This window comes from Callithrix jacchus, chromosome 15 (genome assembly GCF_049354715.1).
Source record: "Callithrix jacchus isolate 240 chromosome 15, calJac240_pri, whole genome shotgun sequence".
NCBI classification, from domain to species: Eukaryota; Metazoa; Chordata; class Mammalia; order Primates; family Cebidae; genus Callithrix; species Callithrix jacchus.
The window spans coordinates 35,052,533-35,075,322 of record NC_133516.1 but is presented as its reverse complement, the minus strand read 5'-3'; the positions used below and the strand labels follow the sequence as shown (position 1 = coordinate 35,075,322).

At 54.9% G+C, this 22,790-nt stretch overlaps 3 protein-coding genes across 29 annotated transcripts in view; 1 reads left to right on the top strand and 2 right to left on the bottom strand.

The window, feature by feature from the left end:
* Positions 1-3,616: 3,616 nt before the first annotated feature.
* On the bottom strand, positions 3,617-7,885 carry UQCC5 (ubiquinol-cytochrome c reductase complex assembly factor 5). Its single transcript, XM_008981790.2, has 2 exons — positions 7,285-7,885; positions 3,617-3,719 (listed from the first exon to the last, which is right to left on the bottom strand). The coding sequence occupies exons 1-2, from the start codon at positions 7,868-7,870 to the stop codon at positions 3,658-3,660; spliced, it is 648 nt and encodes a 215-aa protein (XP_008980038.1). The 5' UTR covers positions 7,871-7,885; the 3' UTR covers positions 3,617-3,657.
* A 2,485-nt stretch (positions 7,886-10,370) lies between these two features.
* Positions 10,371-19,477, top strand: NT5DC2 (5'-nucleotidase domain containing 2). Of its 7 annotated transcripts, XM_008981789.5 has the most exons (15): positions 10,371-10,664; positions 10,933-11,059; positions 14,634-14,818; positions 15,030-15,104; positions 15,240-15,295; positions 15,395-15,488; positions 15,617-15,745; positions 15,855-15,915; positions 15,997-16,099; positions 16,211-16,312; positions 16,527-16,608; positions 18,572-18,658; positions 18,752-18,892; positions 18,974-19,038; positions 19,123-19,477. In XM_008981789.5, the coding sequence occupies exons 5-15, from the start codon at positions 15,249-15,251 to the stop codon at positions 19,382-19,384; spliced, it is 1,173 nt and encodes a 390-aa protein (XP_008980037.4). In that variant the 5' UTR covers positions 10,371-10,664; positions 10,933-11,059; positions 14,634-14,818; positions 15,030-15,104; positions 15,240-15,248; the 3' UTR covers positions 19,385-19,477. The 7 variants fall into 7 exon arrangements, with proteins under 7 accessions (XP_008980037.4, XP_078207258.1, XP_035131636.1 ...); XM_078351132.1 differs by lacking the exon at positions 10,933-11,059 and having other exon boundaries at positions 19,243-19,477; XM_035275745.3 differs by lacking the exon at positions 10,933-11,059.
* STAB1 (stabilin 1) overlaps positions 19,340-22,790 on the bottom strand; it is a 29,592-nt gene continuing 26,141 nt past the window's right edge. For 9 of the 21 annotated variants that reach the window (XM_078351088.1, XM_035275742.3, XM_078351081.1 and 6 more), the window contains 13 exons: positions 22,350-22,499; positions 22,159-22,263; positions 21,908-22,015; positions 21,629-21,822; positions 21,393-21,537; positions 21,180-21,313; positions 20,927-21,092; positions 20,735-20,844; positions 20,515-20,634; positions 20,103-20,429; positions 19,843-19,989; positions 19,643-19,759; positions 19,340-19,564 (listed from right to left, as the gene is read on the bottom strand). In XM_078351088.1, coding sequence (XP_078207214.1) covers positions 19,508-19,564; positions 19,643-19,759; positions 19,843-19,989; positions 20,103-20,429; positions 20,515-20,634; positions 20,735-20,844; positions 20,927-21,092; positions 21,180-21,313; positions 21,393-21,537; positions 21,629-21,822; positions 21,908-22,015; positions 22,159-22,263; positions 22,350-22,499 — 1,880 coding nt within the window. In that variant the 3' untranslated portion in view covers positions 19,340-19,507. The remainder of the gene's footprint in view (positions 19,565-19,642; positions 19,760-19,842; positions 19,990-20,102; positions 20,430-20,514; positions 20,635-20,734; positions 20,845-20,926; positions 21,093-21,179; positions 21,314-21,392; positions 21,538-21,628; positions 21,823-21,907; positions 22,016-22,158; positions 22,264-22,349; positions 22,500-22,790) is intronic. The other 12 variants (XM_078351083.1, XM_078351084.1, XM_035275744.3 and 9 more) reach the window with 3 other exon arrangements.

Genomic DNA, 22,790 nt, shown 5'->3' with positions numbered 1-22,790 from the left:
TGCAACCTCCGCCTCCTGGGTTCAAAGGATTATCCTGTCTCAGGTTCCTGAGTAGCTGGGACTACAGGCACACACCACCATGCCCAGCTAATTTTTGTTTTAGTAGAGACAGGGTTTTACCATGTTGGCCAGGATGGTCTTGATCTCTTCACCTTGTGATCCACCCACCTTGGTCTCCCAAAGTGCTGGGATTACAGGCGTGAGCCACTGCACCAGGCCCAAGAGTATATATTTTTTTAAAGAGTTAATTCAGTATGAAAAATTTAAACACATGCAAAAAAGGGAGATTAAGTATCACATCAAGTATTTAGGTAAGACTGCCAAAATAGAACTGCTAAACAAAAATAACTCATTTATTAGGTGGTTTTCGTTTTTTGTTGTAATACTCTTGTACCATTTTTAGGTACTTTCTGTATCAATTCAGATGATAAAGTAACACTCCAAAGCCCATGTTCTTTCCCCAACACCATGGAGGTGGAGTTGTAGCAATAAATGCTAATTAGGTTTTCAGCATTCTGAAATAAGTACTGTAGTTTTTGAAATTTATTAAAATTTTATGCTCTGTAGTTTATAGTTGGTGGCACTGCAGTTCTTTTTGGGGGGGGGGGCGGTGTGGGCAGGGTCTCACTCCATTGCCCAGGCTAGAGTGCAGTCTCAACCTCCCAGCTTAGGTGATTCTCCCACCTCAGACTCTCAAATAGCTGTGACTACAGGTGCACACCACCATGCCTGGCTAATTTTTTGTAGATACTGGGTTTCACCATGTTTCCCAGGCTGGTCTTGAACTTCTGGGCTCAAGCAGTCCTCCCACCTCAGCCTCCCAAAGTGCTGGGATTATAGACATGAGCCACCACTCCTGGCTTTCAAGTTCCCATAAGTCTTAGAGTCATATTCCTAGTAGGAGAGTTAAAAATATTTTTGAGTGAAAATTCTTTACCTTAGCTGGGCACAGTGGCTCACGCCTGTAATCCCAACACTTTGGTAGGCCAAGGTGGGAGGACTACTTGAGCCCAAGATTTTGATACCAGCCTGGTCAACATAGCAAGTCCCTGTGTCTACAAAAACTTTAAAAATTAGCCAGGCATGGTAGCTGGCTAGTCCCAGCTACAGGAGAAGGTTAGGAAGGAGGATCACTTGAGCTCAGGAGTTCAAGGCTGCAATGAACTATAATCAGGCCACTGAACTCCAGCCTGGGTGATAGTGAAACCCTATCTCAAAAAAAAACAGCTTACATCTTGGTTAACAAATGAGTTCTCACTCACAGCATCCAAACTAATGTGCTCTGAAAACTGTCTTCCATTGAATACAGTCATTGCTTTGGTAGTCTGCCTGCCTAAAGTCAGAAGTTGTCCAGTCTTTCTTTTTTCTTTTAATAGAGATGGAGTCTGTGTTGCCCAGACTGGCCTTGAACTCCATGCCTCAAGCAGTCCTCCTACCTGAGCCTCCCAAAGTGCTTGGCTTACAGGTGTGAGCCACCATGCCTGATCATCATTTTCAAAGTCTGTTATCCTTCAATAAATTAACATTCTAATGGAAAGAAGAAAAAGAAATGGAGAGGAAAGCCCTAGGGAAAACCAACATGAAATTCAGTCCGATGGCTCTCTGTGGGGTGGAAGCAGGGGGATGGGCCAGGGAACGAACCCACAGCAGGCACAGAAGTTAGCCAGTGGTTTTATTAGTGTTTACTATTATTCTTTGTAAAAGGTATGACATATTCTCTACATGTATTAACTATTAAACTCCTAAAACAAGGTGGGTGAGGGCAAACATACAGAATATGGCCATGTAACTGAGAGAATGATGTATTTTATACAGCAGTCTAGTCACTAAAAACTCTTCATCAGGTTTACCAGGAATCCTAGATGAAACAACTGGGCATGAGAATACGATGAACCACCGTCCCCTCCCTGGTGGTGGTATAGGTCATTACTGGCCTTTCACATTCAAGCCATCTTGCAGCCGTGACTCAGGGCTTGCTGTACTGTAGTGTGGGTAGTGCTTTAGTGAGATCTGAGTAGTTAATGGTTCTTTCCTGAATTGGTTCTAATGTAAGTGGACTAAAATTAAAAGAAAAATCTCGGGCTGGGCGCGGTGGCTCACACCTGTAATCCCAGCACTTTGGGAGGCCGAGGCGGGTGGATCACAAGGTCAAGAGATCAAGACCATCCTGGTCAACATGGTGAAACCCCGTCTCTACTAAAAATACAAAAAATTAGCTGGGCACGGTGGCGCGTGCCTGTAATCCCAGCTACTCAGGAGGCTGAGGCAGGAGAATTACCTGAACCCAGGAGGCGGAGGTTGCGGTGAGCCGAGATCGCGCCATTGCACTCCAGCCTGGGTAACAAGAGTGAAACTCCGTCTCAAAAAAAAAAAAAATCTCTAAAGAAAGTTAGAGGAGACATGTTTGTGGCAGAGATCATTAACTTGAGGATACCCTATGACCTTAAGCATCAACTTATTCTCATGCAATAGTTAGAAACTATTCTGAAACTCAGTTTTTAGTATGTACATATTTTCTTGCTTGAAACGATGTTGGATGTGGTTATCCAAGCATGGAAAGGTGTCTGCTTTTTCTTTTTTTTTTTTGAGACAGTCTCACCCTGTCGCCAGCCTAGGAGTGCAGTGGTGTGATCTCAGCTCACTGCAACCTTACCACCTCCTGGGTTCAAGCAATTCTCCTGCCTTAGCCTTCGAGTAGCCGAGACTACAGGCATGTGCCACCATGCCCAGCTAATTTTTGGATTTTTAGTAGAGACAGGATTTCACCATGTTGGCCAGGATGGTTTCGAACTCCTGACCTTGTGATCCACCTGCCTCGGCCTCCCAAAGTGCTGGGATTACAGGTGTGAGCTACCATGCCCAGCCACTGTCTGCTTTTTCTACCAGGCTGATCCAAACTTACACTGGGTCAAATTGCCAAATCACTCAGTAGACTGAACCTCAGATTTAGGTCAAGTCTGGGATTGCTTTACACTGTGTAGGTTCACTTTCTCAGAAAAGGAGCAACTGTTTCTAGCAGCTGAATGGAAGAGCAGCATCTTCATCACAAAGTGGTGTGAAACCTGTTGCCCATGGTCCTCATGAAGGTCCAGCCCTTGTAGTTTAGTGGATCCAAGCAAGGGAGGGGCTTATTTCTGTTCACAAGAATATAGCATGAGAAATGTATAGTCAGCAATTTCCACCACCCTAGCAAAAAGTTTATAATCTAGTAGGTGGCAGAAATGTAACCACATAATAATCCTGGTTTAAATGACCTTGCATTGGAGAATGTGTCCATAATTTAATTTGAATTCTGCAAAACAGTAAATAGGGTAAATAAGGTTATCATTAGTTGCCTAAAAACAAAGTTGCCTAAAACAATTTGGGCTGCACTGAAAAGCATCCTGATTGATCCTTGAATTGTTTAAGAACTATTTCATGGACTTGATTCATTGAGTAAGTGTTTTAGGAGGATATAATTTTCCCACAAGTGCTGTCCAGCAGTGACTTGGGAAGTACTCAAGCAGAGACAGAACTATAAAAATTCTTTGCAAGGACAGTTACTGTAATATTGTGCAGCTGCTAAATGACAAGCTGTGTCAGAACAAGAGATCTGAAAAGGCGCTGAAACCACTAGTAAAAATTCATATTGACTTTATTGACTGCTGAAGTTCAGTCTCATTCATCTTCCAGCCTTCTCTGATACTGTCTTTCTGAGGCTTTTCTACGGTAGACATCATCTGTATCAAACAAAAAATTGCTTAGATTTTTAAAAAACCTGTTTAAAATTAAAACAATCTGAGTAATTTAACCAATAGTCTAGGTCTGCCACTTACTTCTGAATCTCGGCATTAATGTTTAACTCAATGCCAAAATAAATTTAAAGCAAAACTTGAGTTAGATGAGGACTACGTTAATGGAGTTCTAGACCTAAATAGGGTAAAAGTGGGTGTCTTGAAAGAATCATGTCTTAGCACATCTCTTAGTGTTTTAAGATTTCCCTTACTTCCTTCTCCCCATAATTTCAATTCTATGCTCTGAAGTCATCCTTCTTAACTAAAACCTGCCACTTCTTGTCCTCAAAGGCACTTCTTGCCTCTTGGCTCTCTGCTGGCTCCCTCTCCCACATCCAGAAACTTTCAGGTGGGGAGGGTAGATCAGTTTCCTTGTTCCAGCTGCTGCTTTGCCAGACCTTTGATTCTCAACCTTTGTGTAAACAATCTTCTTCCTGGCCGGGCACAGTGGCTCACCCCTGTAATCCCAGCACTTTGGGAGGCTGAGGTGGGCAGATCACAAGGTCAGGAGTTTGAGACCAGCTTGGCCAATGTGGTGAAACCCCATCTCTATTAAAAATACAAAAATTTTGGGCCGGGCACAGTGGTTTATGCCTGTAATCCCAGCACTTTGGGAGGCCAAGGTGGGCAAATCACAAGGTCAGGAGATCGAGACCATCCTGGCTAACATGGTGAAAACCTGTCTCTAAAAAAAAAAAAAAAAAAAAACTGCCAGGCATAGTGGCCTGCACCTGTAGTCCCAGCTACTCGGGAGGCTGAGGCAGCAGAATCACTTAAACCCGGGAGGTGGAGGTTGCAGTGACCCAAGATTGCACCACTGCACTCCAGCTTGGGCAACAGACCAAGCCTCTGTCTAAAAAAAAAAACTTCCTTCATGGCTCATGCCATTTATCTGCCACCATCTTTCTTTGGCACCTGCTCTCCCTCATGCCCCTTCATCACTGAAAGTGCTGGCCTTTAGCTCAGGTTCCTTGCACCTGTCCTGTGCCTTCCCCAGATACCACTATTACCCATGAGGATAAAGCTTCAGCCTCCTTCACCTTCAACATCTTCCAGTCACTTGCAGAGCTCCTCTGAAGGATTTCTGTTTAGACTGCAACCTCCATTACCTTTCCAGCCCTCCTGTCCTTGGACCTCACATTTCTTCCCCAGGCCCTTGGCCCGTCTTCCCCCATCAGCCGCCTCTTGTTCTTTCTCCTGGCAAGTCAGCGAAAATTCCTTCACACTCTTGTCAATATTTTAACTTCCTGACACACTCTCAAAACCCCAACCACTGACTAATCCAACTTCCTCCCTTCCCCATGCTTCACCCTGCTAGCTGTGCACTGAGGGGCCAACTGATGCCTCTAAGTGGGTCCACTGAGCTGTTTGACAATCCTGTTTCCTCAGCCATGATCCTGACTCTTCTTTACCCACCTCCAAATGGCCATGAACTATTCCTTCACAGAGGAAAGTCATTATAAAGAACTCTTCCAGTTAACTTCCAAGGGCTTATTCCTGCCACCCAACTCTGGTCCCACCCTCTCCAGGGTCTAATATCTCCAGTCTCTCTCCAGCCTGTCCTTCTAGATCATTATTTGCATATCCTGCAGTCTCTCCTAGAGGAAGGGGGGTACCTTCACAGAGCCAGACTTCTTTACCCTTCTGTCTTCTGTGATAACAAATCGTCCTGGTTTCCCTCCTTGCCTCTCTGGCCATTTTCAGTTACCCTTAAAATGTTGGGGTTTGACTTCTAGCACAATTTGCTTGTGAATGGTCACAAATCCCAATTTCTGGCCCAGATTGCCTCCTAAGCTTCAGCTCTGTATAACCATCCCAAATGGTGCCCAGGATGGCCCTGCCTGTGTTCTGCACCTTCAGAAATGTATCACCCCTGCCCCAGCTGTCCCACCAGAAGCCTCCACTCCTCAACTCCCGCGTCCACCCACTTACCATGCCGTCAGTACTACCTCTGAGCAATCTCTTACTTGCAGCCCTTCCTGGCATCCCTTCTGCCCCAACCTAGACCAGGCCACCATCTCAACTCTGGACAGCCATACAGCATAACTGTTCCTGCCAATCTTCCACAAGGAGCCAATCTCTACATGTTAAATCCTCTCCTTATAACTACTCAATCTTTGGGATCCACTCTTGGTTCTCCAGTCCCTTTGCCACCCTGCCCAGGCACCTTCTAGCCATTCCCACTCTGTTCATCTGCTTCAGTCCCTCAAACACACAGCATACTCTCCACAAGTGCTCCTACCACTGCCATGGAGAGCCTTTCAGTTCCACACACCTTCCCTTCATCTGGCTGACACCTACTCAGTCCTGAGGTCCTACTTTACTTGGTAGCTGCTCCTGGAAGCCTTCCTGCACCATGTAGTCCAGTTGATGCTCCCACCAGAGACTCCTGTGTTCCTCCCACTTCTTCCTCTCAGCACTGATCACTCTGTGTGGTAAGTGTCTTTATCATCTTCTTTCCCATTAGAGCTCTTCTGGAGTGAGGGACACCTCTGCCTTGTTCATTGTGGCCCCTCAAGAATGCTCATTAAGTATCAATGAATGGACTAAGGAGCTTTAGGAATCACTAATGTAATATTTCTTTAAAATGGGGGTTGGCAATTCACAAGTGATACTGTTTCAGGAGAGGGGCAAAGCAGAAAGGGCCGAGGGGATGGGGAAGTCCTCCTGAAAGGAACTGGCCTGTCCAAAGTTAATGGTCAGTAATGCATTACCACTTTTTTCTTTTTTTTTTTTTTTGAGATGGAGTTTCACTCTCACTTAGGCTGGAGTGCAATGATGCAATGTCAGCTCACTGCAACATCTGCCCCCTGGGTTCAAGTGATCCTGCCTCAGCCTCCCGAGTAGCTGGGATAATAGGTGCCCACCACCATGCCCAGCTAATTTTTTGTATTTTTAACAGAGACAGGGTTTCTCTATGTTGACGAGGCTGGTCTCAAACTCTTGACCTCATGATCCGCCCGCCTTGGCCTCTCAAAGTGTTGGGATTACAGGCGTGAGCCACTGCGCCCGGCGCATTATCACTGTCTTTACAGTGCTGATCATCTGGACCCACACCAAAGACCTGATGCCAATGTAGAGACAATACTGCCCTGTAAAGACAATGGTAATTAGCAAAGCCAGGCAGAACAGCTTCCTCCAGAGTTTGGACAGAAGAATCCAAAGAGAACTAGCCAGTTAGGAGTTTCCCTGAACCTTCAGATCCACCCCCTTTGACCACTGTCGTGAGCAAATCTGTTCCTTAGGACCAAACGATGTCACCGGCAGGGGTGAAGGGCAGGACTAGAGCCACATGACCTCTCTACTAAGTGCAGGGAAGGTCGCAAGGCTGGACGGTAATGTGCCTGGCCTATAGGAGAGCCGGGCCGCCCTGACTGCCAAGCGAATGGGACTGCACTTGAGAAGCGCTGTTGAGTGCAATGCGTGGTCTGCAATCTGAGAATTCTCCCCAGAAAAACGGATCCCTGCCGCCTCGTGCCTTCCTGAAAGAGACTGCTACCCCCTCACTTACAGAAAGTCTCCTGGCCCACGCGTACGTTAATCATGATCCACTCCATCGTCCCTCCCAGGACAAAAAAGAAGGGCAGGAACCGGTAGATGCCGAATCGCCGCTTCCCGGGCACCCGCTGCAGAATCCGTCTCACCTGGGCCTTGGGGAACATGCTCGAACGAGGTCGTGGAGAGGGGTATGGCGGAAACAAGCACTGGATTGCCCAGAGGCAGCCGAGGCCGCTCCGCGCGTTCTCGCCGTGTACGGCGGCCTGGGCGACAAGCGAGCGCCGCCCTCCCCCACTGTCTGGTACGCGCGCGAGTGCCGGAGCTGGGCGGCGACCTTCGAGAGCTAGGCGGAGCCGCCAATCAGAGTACTGCAGGGCGCGCGTGCTCCGTGAGGCCGAGCAGAGCCTGAAGCAGCTGGCGCAGGCGCCTGAGCTCTGGAGGTGGGGCGGCCCAAAAGGGAGGGGCAGCCCACGTGGCGTCGGCCCGGCCCCACCTCCTAGCCATCCCAGTGCGGGAGAGAGTTTTAAGAGACTACCCCCTACTCTGCCACCGCCATTTTTATTCCTAACATCCTGATAGAAGTGATGATCCTCTCTCATGGTCTAAGTATGTACAGCACCATATTCCAAAATGCTGTTATTCACTGACTTGCGTTTATTTCGGAGACGTGATTGGTGCCTAGGCTTCTAAAGTAACAGAATTTGATACAGAGTGTTGAACGCTGAACTTTATCAATTATCACAGCAAAAACCTAAGTAAGCGCCGCTTGAGATCCCCAAAATTAACAAAAGCTACCTTGTATGGGGCACGTACCGTTCCACAGGCACCTGTAGGTGCTTTAGTCACAATAATTGCAGAAGAGTACGATAATTAAAGAGGCACAAGCTCTGTTGTCAAATCACATCCCTGCTCTACAAGTGCTCCCTTAACCCATGTGTGCCTCAATTCTCTAAGCCGTAAAATGGAGGCCTTCCTTGCTCTGATGCTGTGAGGATTTAGTGTGGTAATATAAATGATGCACAGTCCTGGAGCATAGTAACTGATTAACATTAGTTATAATATTCATTATGATGATGGTAATGATTGGCAGCGCCCTTGCTCTCCACATGTATTCCCGAACATGGTTTTTGTTTGTTTTTTGAGACAGGATCTCACTCTCTTATCCAGGCTAGAGTGCAGTGGTGCGATCTCGGCTCACTGCAACCTCCTCCTCCCAGCCTCAAGACATCCTCCCACCTCAGCCTCCCTAGTAGCTGGGACTACAGGCGCACACCACTACATCCACCTAATTTTTCAACGTTTTGTAAAGACGGGGGATTGCCCAGGCTGGTCTCAAACTCCTGAGCTTAAGAGATCCTCCTGCCTTGACCTCCCAAAGTGCTGTGATTACAGGCGTGAGCCACCGCGTTCAGTCTGAACGTGTATTCTTTACATGTATTCTCTTAACTGAAAATTTGAGAGACTATGCCAGGTAGAAGCAGGGCTCTGGCTTAAGAAACTTCACTTGTCATTGCGTCCTCTCGTGCTGCTGTGCTTGGTGAAGATAACTGAAAGGGGCAGTCATCCCATTACCTAGAGATAAGATAACAACTGCAGGAACAGCTTTGAGAAGAGAGACAACTATTAGACAATCTAAGGAAGGTAAATGAAAACTTAGAACCAATGAGACGATTTGGCGATATGGACACAAAATATACAAAAGCAGATTGGAGGAGAGAGCAAGCAGGGCCCCAGAAAGGGTCATAGGGCCCGCAGTGAGCAGCCTGAGCTGCCGCCCATACAACCGGCTTTGGAGAGCCAGCCAGGAAGCCTCTTTCTCCTCCAGGTCGACTCCATCCAAGCAGGCACACACACACAGGCTTGATGCTCGCTCCCATTTCTCCAGGTGGTTTTGACGGGGGAATGCAGGCATCCAGTCTCCTGGAGGAGGTTCACGTGGGGCCAGATTCCCAGCACACCCACTAGCTCACTGGGGCCCTGGGGGCACCACCACCCTCGAGTGCATCCTATGGCCTCATTCTTTACCAGTTCCCGGGCCATGGACTGCCACACTGTAGGTCTTCAGTCAAGGTTCAGTGTAGTTTCGAATATACACACACCCTGAAAGCCAGCGAGGCCACCTCAGGAAACAACGGGCGCCCAGCTGGCTGGCTCCCTTCCGACCTGGGCCACGGGTGCTGGATCCGCCTCCTCTGGGCCCGGCACAACCTGGTATGCGTGCGGGCTCAGAATACGAATCTGAGCAAAAGAAATGCGAGTGGAGAGGGGTTCTGAGTAGGAAAGAGGAATTTCATTGGAAAGCCTGGCAACATGACTAGAAAATACCACAGCATCTCACGAGGGTCCTGCACTGGGAAACGGGGAGTTGGCAGGTTGGTGCAGCCAGTTACCGCGGTCAGAACCAAGTGGGCATAGTGACCGCGGCCCATTGCCCTGCAGCGCACGGCCCAGTCACCTGGTTGAGTTAGAAGGGGTCACCCTAGCGGGAGAAGAGTCTGCCTTAATGGACATCGGCTGCCCTGCGGGCCCCTCGGTCTCCCCCAGCGTGGGCCTGGCACCGGGGAGCGCGGGAAGAGCTCTTTATTTGTTAGATTAGTGAGTGATCTGGCCCGGGCTCTGGTCAGTGGGCAGTCAGTCCAAGCCCGGACTCGGGGGACCAGGACCCCGGGAAAGGAGGGCACAAGGACTAGGGGGAGGGGCGGAGGATCTGGGGTCAGAAGCATCCAGAGGCGCAGGGAAGCGGGCTGACCTGGGAGCGGAGAGGAAGGCAGAGGACCAGGGGGTCGGGGGAGATCTGCCGCTCTCCGACTGTCTCCTCTCGGCGCCTCGGCCGTCCGGAGCCTCTCAGGGACGGCCGCTCTTAGGCCCTCTGACTTCCAGGGATGGGGTCGGGGAAAGGTGCCGCCATCGCCGGCGTGACGGCCGAAGGGGGGCGCAAAGTCCTCCAGGGCTGCGTGGGAGACTGGGGGAGGGGGCTGGGGAGCCCGTCCCGCCCCGCCCCCCGGCCCGAGGGGCGCGCCCATTGGCAGGCCGGGCTCCGCGCGCCGCACCCATTGGCCGGCCGCCGTGAGGAGCACGAGGCCACCGTGGCGGGCGCGCAGTCGGAGGGCGGCGGGCGGCGGGCGGCGGGCGGCTGGAGGGCTGAGGGCAGCGCGGGCTGCGGGCGGCGTGCGGTGGGCATGGCGGGTGCGGGGCTGCGGGCGGCCGCTCGACGCTGGCTACTGTGCGGAGGCCACGGCGGGCCGCGAGCCGCCTCGTCCTCGCCTTCCTGCCCTGGCTGCGGCCCCCCAGGTCCCAGCGCCCCCTGCCCGAGCGGCCCTGTACTCGCCGGCGGCGCCGACCTCAACGCGCACCTATGGGCTCGTTACCAGGACATGCGGAGACTCGTGCACGGTGGGTGAGCCGGGGCGGGACGTGCGCCGGGGTGTCTTCGAGTGGACGGATGGACGGAGCCCCAGGGCCGGGCGGCTTTTCGCGAGTGGCTTCTGCCGGTCATCCCGGGGGCCTCTGGGGCGCCTCGACGCCCGGGGGCGGGCGGGAGGTTGGGGCTCCTAGAGCGGCTGTCGAAGTGCTGGGCCCCCGCTGTCTTCCTTCGGGGTCCCGCCCGCCGTTAGGCTGCGGCGGAAACTCCCCCAACCTCTTGTTCTCCTCGGGCTCTTAGTTGGGGCAGGAGAGTGCTGTGGACAAAGCCAGCGAGCGGCGCTGGGCGGAACTGGCTCCTAGTGACTGCCGGACCAAAGGGGACAACCGGCTGGACTTCCCAGACATACTTCAATGTCGCCCAAGAGGTCCGGATCCCTCTCAGCCTGGGAAGCGGAGGCTGGGAGGAACCAAGTCACCCCCGTCCGCTGGAGCTCAGACCAGGGCCGCACGGGGCACTTAACCTCTCTCCCTCTGAGAAACGGCTTGGGGAGGCCAAGTCCCCTTTTCGGAGAGGGCGGGCCCGGGACGCACTAGTGAGGCCCCAGAGCTGAGAGTGCTGGACATTGGCCCGCTTGTCTCCGTGGGTCTAGTGGGGCCCTGCTTCTGGAGCAGGCCGATGTGGGTCGTGACCCTATCACTGACCAGCTGGGTGGCCCCCTGCAAGCCTCACCCTCTCTCAAAAATGAAACGCAGTCTTATTTCAAACATGAAACGGGGGCCTCTCTGTCCCAGGGTTGGGTGACGACTGGAACCAGGCCAAGTGGGGGCAGGGGAGCTTCCGGAGGAACCCCCAGGGGTGACATGGCTTTCATTGCCTGAAAAGACAAAGTGGCCCTGTCTGGAAGATTCCAACTGGCTAGACGGGGGCTTTCACTCCGGCTTTGTAGGGTGGCGGAGACTCACTTCTTGACAAGTGAAGGCAGGATGGTAAAGGCCACTGAGGAATGGTCATTTGGAAGCCTAGGACATCAGTCCACCCTCGAAGTTCTGGGTTGAGTTTGTGTCTGTGGACGGCGGCCCAGCGGTATTTAAGAAGTCTTTGCTCTGGGCCTGGAGGACACCCTCTGGGTGGCCTGAGAAGCCTGCCTTGGAGGTTTCAGGGAAAAGCAAGGGGATCTACTGGACACTGGCCTCCTGGGCCTGCCTGCACCTTTGGAGCTTCACAGCCCTCTAAGCTCCTCATCATGCAAGGAGCAAAGTCATTTCCGCTGAGATCCCATGGTGGCCACCAGCCAGAGCCAGCTTCACACTTCTGGGCGCCAAGGTTCGCTTTGGGCTAATGCCCATGGGCTGAGAGGAGAGCAGCAGGTCCCCCAACCCCCACCCACCTGGTCTCAGTGTGCCGACTTTGGGCAGTTAGGCTGAGGAGCAGAGCGATTAACGCAGGTGGGGTAACTTGAATGGTGATCAGCCCCGGTGCCTGTTACTGGGTGGTTTGGAGCAAGTGACTTCATCTCCCTGAGCCCCTGTTTCTTCCTCTGGATGATGGGGGGAATGAGTGGGACTGCTTCACAGGATTGGAGTGAGGATTGAACAAGACAACCCTCTGAGGCATCCACAAGTGTCGTGGTTGCTAGAGAGCTGTTGGCCCTGGAACCTGGAGCCACGGGCAGGTTTGGGAGCTGGGGCTGAGGAGAAAGGAGGGCAAGGGGCTGGACATGCTGGGTGGGGCACACCCTCAGCTGGCCCCCACACCACCCCCACTTGTGGAGGGGAGCGGGTCACTTGCCCTGGAGCTAAGGTTTTCCTAGTCCAGAAATCAGGCCAGGTGGCCAGGCCCTGTGGCTGTTTACCCATCCTGCTTTGTTCTTGGGAGGACTGTCTGCCCCTTGGCCCCTGGGAATATCCTTAAGGGCAGAGGTAAAGGCCTGGACCTAGCCAGGACTCTGTGTCAGCAAGGGGCTGTACTGGGAAGATCACCAAGAGTCACAACCACAGTTGGTACCCACGAAATGAGGGCCATGGGGAGGGCAAGGCCTAGGGTCCTTGTGACACCAGGACCCTGGGCCTTGAAGGGCAGCTCAGAAGCAAAGTTCCCTAGAGAGCTGCAGCTGACAGTCTTACTTGCATCCACGTGAAGACTCCTGTCTTCACCCGTGGATCTGTGGAGCAGCAGCTCTGTGCTGGCCTGGGAAACCAGCCACACCTGATCCCCTGAACTTGGCTCCAAAGGAAAGGGGTGGGGATGGAGCCCTGTGTTCCCAGGGTGCATGAAGCACATCAGTGAGGTATCTGACTTGAGTACAGCTGCTGCCAGGCACACTGTGGGACTCCTCTGGCCTGTCAGCTTCTGCTTTGTGATTGGGACTAGGGTTGTGGCTGAGACAGGGATCCCCTGGAGGCTTAGAGCTGGGGCCCCTGCAAGGCAGTGCCCTGTGTACCCAGTCCTGCCTGCTCCCTTCTCCCTGAAGTCCCTGCTCCTGGAGGGACACTGGGAAATTGGGGACAAGATGCTCAAGAGCCCAGGGAGCATATCACCCATTTAGTCCTGTATATGTGCAGGTGCAGAGTGGGATTGCTGCACAGAGCAGCACCTTCCTTATGATCCTCTTAGTAATTCTGTATGTTGGTACAATTTTTTTTTTTTTAATGTTTGCCGAGACAGGGTATCACTATATAGCCTAGGCTGGTCTTGAACTACTGGGCTTCAAGCAGTCCTCTCACCTCAACCTCCTGACTATAGGCGTGCGCCACCATGCCCCACTTCATACAATTTTTTCCTACCCTTTTAGAAAAAAGGAAACTGAATGCCAAGAGGTGAGGTGTTGTTTCTGAAGTCATAGCCGTGAGAGGGAGGGCCTGGTCTTCCTGGCTGACTTCATTGCACACGGCCTTCCCAGCGCATCTTCTTTCCCTTCCACTTTCCCCATTGTGCAGATAGGGAAACCAGGCAGGTAACATGGGGCCCCTCAGCCTCATCTGCTTCTTTGGGACCCAGAGCCCATGCTGCACACTGACCTGCTCAGCTCCCTGCTGTGGGCCTCAAAGCCACTGCAGCCTCCTGGGAGCAGCAAGGGACTTGGGGTGGTCACGACCACATCCCCAGAAGCAGCAGCCTGGATAATGGCCCAGAACCTGACATCATGTCCTGCATGTTGTAATTACCAATGTTCCCTGACTAGAGCCAGCAAATGTCATTATATGGGCTGTTGGGCAGCTGAAATCTGATTAGAGGGGCCTCACTCTCCCCGGGCTGTGGGAGTTGCCCAGAACTGGCAGCCTGACAGCAGAGGGGCTCCCCATCCTACCAATATTCCTGAGCTCCAGTCTCAGCTCTGGGCAGGGTAGAAAGTCAACATCCATGGCCTCAGCCCCCTAATCTGGCCATACAGAGCCAGCCATTCTGGGTTAGAGTCCTCCGTGCCTACAGGCTATCCTCACACATAAAAACTCCAGGGAGGCTGAGAGATGAGGCCAGAGGGCAGGGCAGCGCAGAGGAGCTGAGGGCAGCTGAGAGGAGCAGAAGAGCCATTGGGTTGTAGGGGGCCAAACAGTGGTGCTCCTGTGTGGGTGTTGAGCAGGTGGGAGGATTTGCACTATAGAGCATCCCAAAAGCAGCTGTTCTGGAGCTAGGCAGTGAGAAGTTGAGTGACTGCTACCAGGGTTCTAGCACGGCCCTGTGTCTTATGCGGCTAGGTGGTGAGAGCCTGGAGTAGTCATGGGCTCAGTGCACCTGGTGGGCTGCAGGGGATAGTGTAATGCAGGCAGGTGTAACCATGGGGAGGAGTGCCAGCCATGGGCCCTGCCTACTGCCAACTCCACCTTACCCTAACCTTGTGACCCTAGGCCTGTTTGACCATCTGCAGCACTGGAATAAGAGCTGCCATTGCGGGGTGTTTCTGAGGCTCAAAGGGCTGGGCCCCCACAGCACCCCAGGAGCCGTAGCTGCTGTGGTGCTCATTATCCCCATTGCTGCCTCCCTGCATCTCCTTCCACTAGACCTCCTGCCCCCTGAGGTCTGCAGTCTCCTAAACCCAGCAGCCATTTATGCCAACAACGAGATCAGCCTACGTGATGTTGAGGTCTATGGCTTTGACTATGACTACACCCTGGCCCAGTATGCAGACGCATTGCACCCCGAGATCTTCAGCGCCGCCCGCGACATCCTGATTGAGCACTACAAGGTGAGAGGGGTCCTTGCCACCAACACACCCAGGGCCTGGAGGCTGGCAGGACCCACCTTGGCCTAAGCTCAGGGCTGAGTCATGGGGCTCCCCTGGCCCTCTGGCTGGGCAGCTGCCCTGGACAAGTGGCCGGATGACCCCCTGGGGTGACCACCCACCCAGCAGGTCTGGCAGTGCTATTGGCTTAGGCCTGGCCCTTTTCCCCCGACAGTACCCAGAGGGGATTCGGAAATATGACTACAACCCCAGCTTTGCCATCCGTGGCCTCCACTATGACATTCCAAAGGTGAGTGGCAGGACCTGTATAGGGCTCCCTCCTTGGCCTCCTCTTGGTATGGTCATTACCCCTCAGCACCATCCAACTGGGGTTCTGACATTGGCTGAAAGGGGCTGGCTAAAACTGAATCCCTGGCGCCCCCAGAGCCTCCTGATGAAGATTGACGCCTATCACTACGTGCAGCTGGGGACAGCCTACAGGTCAGTTGGCTCTGCCCTGCCCCCAGCCCTGCCCCACCCTAACGCTGCTGCCTAGGCTCAGGACTGCCTTGGACTGATGGTGTCTGTGGGTCTGCTCAGGGGCCTCCAGCCTGTGCCAGATGAGGAGGTGATCGAGCTATATGGGGGCACCCAGCACATACCACTGTACCAGACGAGCGGCTTCTATGGCAAGGTACTCCATACCCCAGCAGCAGCCAGCCCGCCCCATGGGCCATACCCATGCCCCAGGGCAGATTTGGGGCCTTCATCTCCAGCACTGAAGGGGCTGAGACCATGTTCCTCCCACCCCCCCCACCCCAGGGTCCCTCCATTAAGCAGTTCATGGACATCTTCTCGCTGCCAGAGATGGCTCTGCTGTCCTGTGTGGTGGACTACTTCCTGGGCCACAGCCTGGAGTTTGACCAAGCGCACCTATACAAGGATGTGACGGTGAGGATGCCAGGCCTGCCCTCAGATGGCAGGGACGGCTCAGTCCAGCCACAGCGGGACAGGTCTGCCTGGGCCCTGCTGCATCTTCACTATTCTCCACTGCCCCCAGGACGCCATCCGAGACGTGCATGTGAAGGGCCTCATGTACCAGTGGATTGAGCAAGACATGGGTAAGGGTGGGCAGAAGCCCCGCCGTGGCCAGCCTGAGCAGGTGGCAGGGCTGGCCCTCACAGTCCCATCTGCCCCATTAGAAAAGTACATCCTGAGAGGGGATGAGACGTTTGCCGTCCTGAGCCGCCTGGTAGCCCATGGGAAACAGCTGTTCCTCATCACCAACAGTCCTTTCAGCTTTGTGTGAGTCCAGCCCCCTGTGGACAGAGGGACAGCAGGGCCAGGGCCCTGGGTGGGAAGGGTAGGCACAGAGCCGCCCTCAGACCACTTGCTACCTGAACCTCCTCCGCACAGAGACAAGGGGATGCGGCACATGGTGGGTCCCGATTGGCGCCAGCTCTTTGATGTGGTCATCGTCCAGGCGGACAAGCCCAGCTTCTTCACTGACCGGCGCAAGTATGGGCCTGGGGGGTGTTGCAGGGCCAGGCAGGGGAATAAAGCAGGAGGCCAACATGGCCCTTCCCCACTGCCCAGTATGCTTGGGGTGAGGACACCCCGTTGCTGGCATCGGTCCACTTGAGTAGGTGGGCCTTTACAGAGGAGGGATGAGGGTTGCCCAGCCTGTGGCCCTGCCACAGACTGGAAGTCAGGCCCTTAACCTGCACCCCAGGCCTTTCAGAAAACTCGACGAGAAGGGCTCACTTCAGTGGGACCGGATCACCCGCCTGGAAAAGGGCAAGATCTATCGGCAGGTGAGGGCCGTCTGGGGAGAACAGCATGTGATGGGGCACAGGGCTTAACCAGGCCCCCAGGTTGTGCAGAGGCAGCCTCTGAGGAAGCAGCACAGCTCCTCAGCCCTAAGCAGCCTCATACCATGGAGCTGGAGCCAGGAACTTCCAGGGAATAGCTGGCAGGGAGCAGGTCTGGGTGGCAGCGAGAGCTTGACCTCTGGGTCAAGCTGCCTGGTTCTGAATTCCAACTCCACTATTCAGCACAGGGAGCCTGGGCTGGTTGCCTGACCTCTGTGCCTTGCTTCCCTTGTCTGCAAAAGAGGTGTAATACTCTACTGAAGCTGTAGTATAGAGCCCTCAGGATGGCCAGTGGGCCAGGCACAGAGGCTAAAGCCTTTAATCCCAGCAGTTTGGGAGGCTGAAGTGGCAGGTGAGTTTCTTGAGCTCAGGAGTTTGAGACTAGCCTGGCTAACATGGCGAAACTCCATCTCTACTAAAAATATAAAAAGTTAGCGGGGGCATGGTAGCATGCACCTGTGGCCCCAGCTATTTCAGAGGCTGAGGTGGGAGGTACACTTGAGCCCAGGAGTTCAAGGCTGCAGTGAGCTTTGAGCACACTGCTGCACCCTAGCTTGGGCAACAATGCAAGACCTTGTCTTCAAAGGACAAGAATGGTCAGAGATCGTGAAATGCCTGATGAGTGGTGTCATTTGTTGGGGCTGAGCACTCTGCTGCAGCCAGAACAAGTCTGGTTGGGAGCAGCTCATTGGGTGCTCTAGGGAAACTACTCCTCCCTACCTGGCTAGGAAAATGAGAAGGATTGGTGCTGGGGGGATTGGATTGAACGTCGATGAGCAGGTAGTGATTAAGGTTTATCCCTGGCTGAAATGCAGAAATCCTGGCTGAGCTGGGCTTCTTCAGGCTAGGGGTTCTAAAGGCCTTGGGGGTGAGGGAGGGAGAAGCCAGCAGCTAGCCAGGGGAGCAGTGTGGGGGTGGCCAATACCCAGGCCTGGCTTGCAGGAAATGCTCCACCTCCCACCCTGCTGTACCCAAACTCTCCACAGCCCTCAGGCTCAGGTGTGTCCCCTTAGCTCTGAGGGCACTGCTCTCCCCGGCCTTGGCATCTGGCCCCAGCTGAAGAGAGTGATGCATCTTTGTGGGAATTGCATGACTTTCTTCCCTGGCAGCTTTCAGGCAGTTCTTTATGCCCAATATTCTGAAGCTGCCTTACTGTGTGTGTTGGATTTTGCCTGTCACTAAGAGTCTCTCAGACTCCTGCCGCTTGAGATTCTTCCTCTTGGTTCAGGGACTGCCTGGGCCTCTGCCACTCCACTTGAACTTATTTTAGCAACTCACTTCTCGCACAGCACCTGTTTCCCCCAGCACGTCCACTTCTAAGGCTTTGGATGCACAGACTGCTCTGAACTGTGCTTCCTGGGTATAAATTCCTCTCGCTTTTGGGGTGTGGACTCCTGCCCTGGTGGCTGCAGCCTGAGCACTGGTCTGGTGATTCCTGCTCTGGGCCCCTCAGTTTCTGCTGCCCTGTGAGCGTCCCCAGTTACGTGTGGGCCTGGCTGAGTGTCTCCAAATTTCTACGGCTCCAAGACACTGGTGGCCCTGGTGAGGTCTGCCATTATTCTGCTGGGTCCCTCTGTGCTGAGGCAGGGGAAGCCAGCAAGGAGTTCAGGGCTGTGAAGCCTTCCCTACAGTTATTTTCTTATAAGTAGGGTCTTAATCCCTAGCCTGGCATATGTATGAGACCACAGGGAGGACCCCTCAAGGCATGGGTACCACATCAGGCCTACAGGGCACCTTCCTGTGGCAGGCAGATTCCCCTTCCCAAGTAGGAGGGGAAAGGGCCCAGGGAGGGAGTAGCAAGGCCACGGGAAAGGGCAGCCCACATCCGGCTGGATCTGGGATTCCAGAGGGAGGACTGGTGGAGGACAAGGCGCTTGGCTCAGCAGCGTTCCCCTCCTCTCCTCAGGGAAACCTGTTTGACTTCCTACGCTTGACGGAATGGCGTGGCCCCCGCGTGCTCTACTTCGGGGACCACCTCTATAGTGACCTGGCGGTGAGGGAAGCAGGGCTGGGCTGCAGGCGGGGAGGACCAGGGACACCCCCCACCAACTGGTGCTCAGCCCAGTTCCGCTGTCCCACCCACCAGGATCTCATGCTGCGGCATGGCTGGCGCACCGGTGCCATCATCCCCGAGCTGGAGCGCGAGATCCGCATCATCAACACAGAGCAGTACATGCACTCGCTGACGTGGCAGCAGGCGCTCACAGGGCTGCTGGAGCGCATGCAGGTGCAGGCCGGGGTGGCTGTGGGAGGGCCAGGACTATAGCCTCCTGGGTACACACGCCCAAAGCACACCCGGTGTCCCCAGACCTATCAGGACGCGGAATCAAGGCAGGTGCTGGCTGCCTGGATGAAAGAGCGTCAGGAGCTGAGGTGAGTATGTGGGGCCAGGGTAGGCATCCCAGCCAAGCCACCACCCCGGCCTACCCCTCGAGTGCACCCTGTCTCCCTCACCAGGTGCATCACCAAGGCCCTGTTCAACGCACAGTTCGGCAGCATCTTCCGCACCTTCCACAACCCCACCTACTTCTCGAGGCGCCTTGTGCGCTTCTCTGACCTCTACATGGCCTCCCTCAGCTGCCTGCTCAACTACCGTGTGGACTTCACCTTCTACCCACGCCGCACACCCCTGCAGCATGAGGCCCCACTCTGGATGGACCAGCTCTGCACCGGCTGCATGAAGACTCCCTTCCTCAGCGACATGGCTCACATCCGCTGAGGGCACCTTTATTGTCCCGGACAGGCTCCCTGCCCCTCCTGCCCCATCTACCCAAGGCATCCACCCAGACAAGCAATAAAAATGGTCTCCCTGCGTGTGCCTCTGCTTTCGGCCCCATCCTCGTCACTTGACTGTGAGGATCCTCTGGGTGTCAGGGAAATCTTCCTCTAAGAGTGAGTCCTAGGAGAGCAGGGCTGTTGGTGGTGGGTATGACCAGGGCCTGGACCCATCCCGCATCCACCACACTTCCATGCTCACATCAAAGGGTTCACAAAAGGCGTCATGGCTGCCAAAGATAGGGTTGGGGACAGAGACCAGGGTGGGGTTCGTCTCTTCTTGCCATGGTGAGAAGTTGTCGTCAGCATCATCTTCCACCTGGGAGCAGCAGAGGGGTGAGTGGTGAGGCTCCTTGAGTGAGATCCAAGTACCTGCCATTGCAAGCCCGAACCCAGCCCTACCTGGAAGGCAGAGAAGCCAAAGCCAGTGGGCTTGCCTCGGGTACGGAGGTAGAGGGCTCCGGCCACCAGGCAGAACAGGGCTCCAGCAGCAAGCACAGCCCCCACACCCGCTGCCACAGGTGGGGCTTCAGGTGCCAGCACTGCCCACTACAAACGGAATGTGTTGAGGACCTGGTGGGAGCTGTCCCACCCCGTTCCCCAGATTCACAGGTTGTGGGGGGTGGGCAGAAAAGGCTCTGCCTCCCCCTTCCCCAACTCACAGGCTGTGGAGGTGCCAGGAGAGGGCTGGCCAGAGCATGGATGATGCCATTGAAGGCCATGATGTCCCATATGATGACATGACTAACCACAACTGTCCCTGGGGCCTGCAGGGAGACCAGAGTCAGGCCCCATGGTGAGGGCCAGCGCCCGCAGGGTGGGACGGTGGCCACACTTACCACAGGGGCCCAGGAACTATTGTCAGGGCCCACGTCACTGATGATGAGGCTGAGGCCTGAGTGGGCCAGAAGCAACTTCCCCTGGCTGGCGTTGGCACTTAGGAAGGTAGTGTTGGAGGCATGCAGCTCCAGGTCTGGGCCACTCAGCGTCTGTGGGCAGAGCAAGGCCTGTTGGCCTGGACCAGCTGGAGATAGCTGACTTGGACTCTGGTCTCCCCACACCCCTGCTGGTTACCATGTTGTCCACAAAGCCTTCATTGACAGGGACGAATAGTGTCTTATATGTGAGCTCGTCCTCCAGGAAGTCCAGGAAGTCGAGACCACGCTGGGTGGCATTGGCATAGTCCAGCAGCATCTGGCTCAGAGGAGAGGCAGAGCTGTGAGCAGGCTCCCTCCTCAGGGACACCTGCTGCTCTGCACCCCCCCACCCCCAAGGCTGGGCCCCACATGTGTACCCCATAGAAAGTGGAGAAGTTGGCAGTGGCAGCCAGCACATCCAGCAGCTTCCCGTTGCAAGAGCTGATCCCGTCACCCACGAAGCCATCTTGGCATTGGCAGGCCACATCTGCAGGAAAGGCAGGTCAGTGGCTCAGTGGATTGGGGAAGGGGCAGAGCTGGGGAAGTAGGGTTTGGTCGGGTGGACGCACCTTGCACGCGGAAGCAGTAGGCATCCCAGCGCTCCGAGAGGTTCTTTCGAGCACCCAGGCTGACTATGCCCACCCGACTGCTGCCACAGTCTGCCGTAGGGAAAACCACAGGGTGGGCAGCAGAGCCGTTGGCCAGCCAGCCCATGAGGCACAGGTGGAAGCCCAGCTGTAGGAACAAGAGGGGATGCTGAGACCCAAGACCCAGTTAAGGCCTCCCCCAAAGGCTTGGCCCCAAATTCTGGGCCCCACACACCTTCTGGGCAGCAGAGAGCTGAGGGAATGAAGCAAGGACAGCTCCCTGGGCTTCACATGCCGCCTCAGCCTCTGAAAAGTTCAGACCATAAGGGCCGCTGGTGGCCTGGAGGTGGAAGACGCCAGCCCGTTTCTCTGCAGAATGGAGGTATGCAGTCAGCTGACCAGCTCTGAAGGATGAAACAGGGGTATTGGGAATTGGCAGGGGACACACCCTGGAAGTGCAGGTCAGTGCACACAGCATCTGAGTGGCAGGGCGGTGGCTGGCCCAGGCAGCGGTCCACAGGTGGTTCCGACTCCTCCAGACACTGCAGTCCATCACCCACGTAGCCTGCGTGGCACTCACAGCGCCGTGTGTTCTGGGTTGGGGAGAGCAGTGGGTGCCCTTCAGAGGCCAAAAGGTCTGCTGGGCCTCCCCACCCTGGCTGCTCAGCTCCCCCACCTGCTCACCAGGCCAGTGCTCAGGCAGTCTGCATGCTCGCTGCAGCCCCCACGGTGGCCATCTGCGCAGGGGTTGCGGGCGTGGCAGCTCCAGCCATCTCCCTCGTAGTCGGGCAGGCAGGTACAAGTGACCACTGTTCCCACCTGGCTGCAGTTGGCATGCTCACTGCAACCACCATGCCCATCCTGGCACAGGTCTGCCACTGAGGGTGGGGAGGGAGTGGTTGGACCCAGTGGCTGCAGGAGAGTGGGGGCCTCCCACCTCCATGTCCCTGCCCACCTGCCTACCTGTACACACTCGGCCATCCCCTTCGTAGCCCAGACTGCACTCACAGCTGTTCCCTGCACGGCACACGGCCTCAGGTGCACAGGGTGGGGTGCACACAGGCTGCAGCTCTGCCCCCCAGGGCCCAGCCCCCAGAATCAGGTTAGTAGTTGCCTTCTTGGCCTCCGCCTGTTTCCCCCACCCTTAGTGTCTTTACTGATGTGTGCACATGTACACAAGTGTGCAGGGTGAGCAGGAGCATGGGGCTACTCACCCAGTTGTACCTCACAGCGTGGCCCAGTCCAGCCTTCATCACAGAAGCAGGAGCCAGAGCCTCCAAGGCCCTCATCACAGCGGCCATGCACAGTGCAGCGGCAGGCTGAGGACAGGGACAGCAGGAAGATAAAGATTAGCCCGCAGGGGCCAAAAGAATCAGGGTGTGGGGTGGAGCGGGGGATGGCCCACCTTGACAATGGGGCCCAAAGGCACCAGGAGCACAGAGTTCACAGGCTGTCCCCACAAAACCTGAACGGCACAGACACTGGCCACTGCCACTCATGCCGTCCATGCACACGCCATGGTCACTACAAGGGCTGCTGGGGCCGCCAGGGCAAGCTGGGGGATAGGGTGGGAGAAGTGAGGTGGGGCCAGGGGCTCTCACCAGGACCCCTGCACATGTACCTCCAGCCTAGCCCTGCCATCTGTCCCTGACCCATGTCCCCACACTGCTAAGATCCCTCCAGGTGTGTGTCCTGGAGAACATCCAGATCCCCCAGCACTGCTCCCCAGGTTCTGCACTGTCCACTCTCCAGCCCTGCCCTCTCCCAGCACTCCCACTAATAAAATCTAACCACCCAGAACTCCTCAGCCCTGCATACCCCATTGCTGTCTCAGGGACAATGGCCA

Bases quoted from the DNA above. Each gene is read 5' to 3' on its own strand.
- UQCC5 (XM_008981790.2), bottom strand. From the start codon at position 7,870: ATGAGAGAGGATCATCACTTCTATCAGGATGTTAGGAATAAAAATGGC. The intron at 3,720-7,284 runs GTAAGTGAGGGG...TGTTTGATACAG, and splicing joins CGTGGGCCAGGAGACTTTCT to ATGATGTCTACCGTAGAAAA.
- NT5DC2 (XM_078351136.1), top strand. From the start codon at position 14,393: ATGCAGGCAGGTGTAACCATGGGGAGGAGTGCCAGCCATGGGCCCTGC. The intron at 16,313-16,526 runs GTATGGGCCTGG...CCTGCACCCCAG, and splicing joins TTCTTCACTGACCGGCGCAA to GCCTTTCAGAAAACTCGACG. The intron at 19,039-19,122 runs GTGAGTATGTGG...CTCCCTCACCAG, and splicing joins AAAGAGCGTCAGGAGCTGAG to GTGCATCACCAAGGCCCTGT.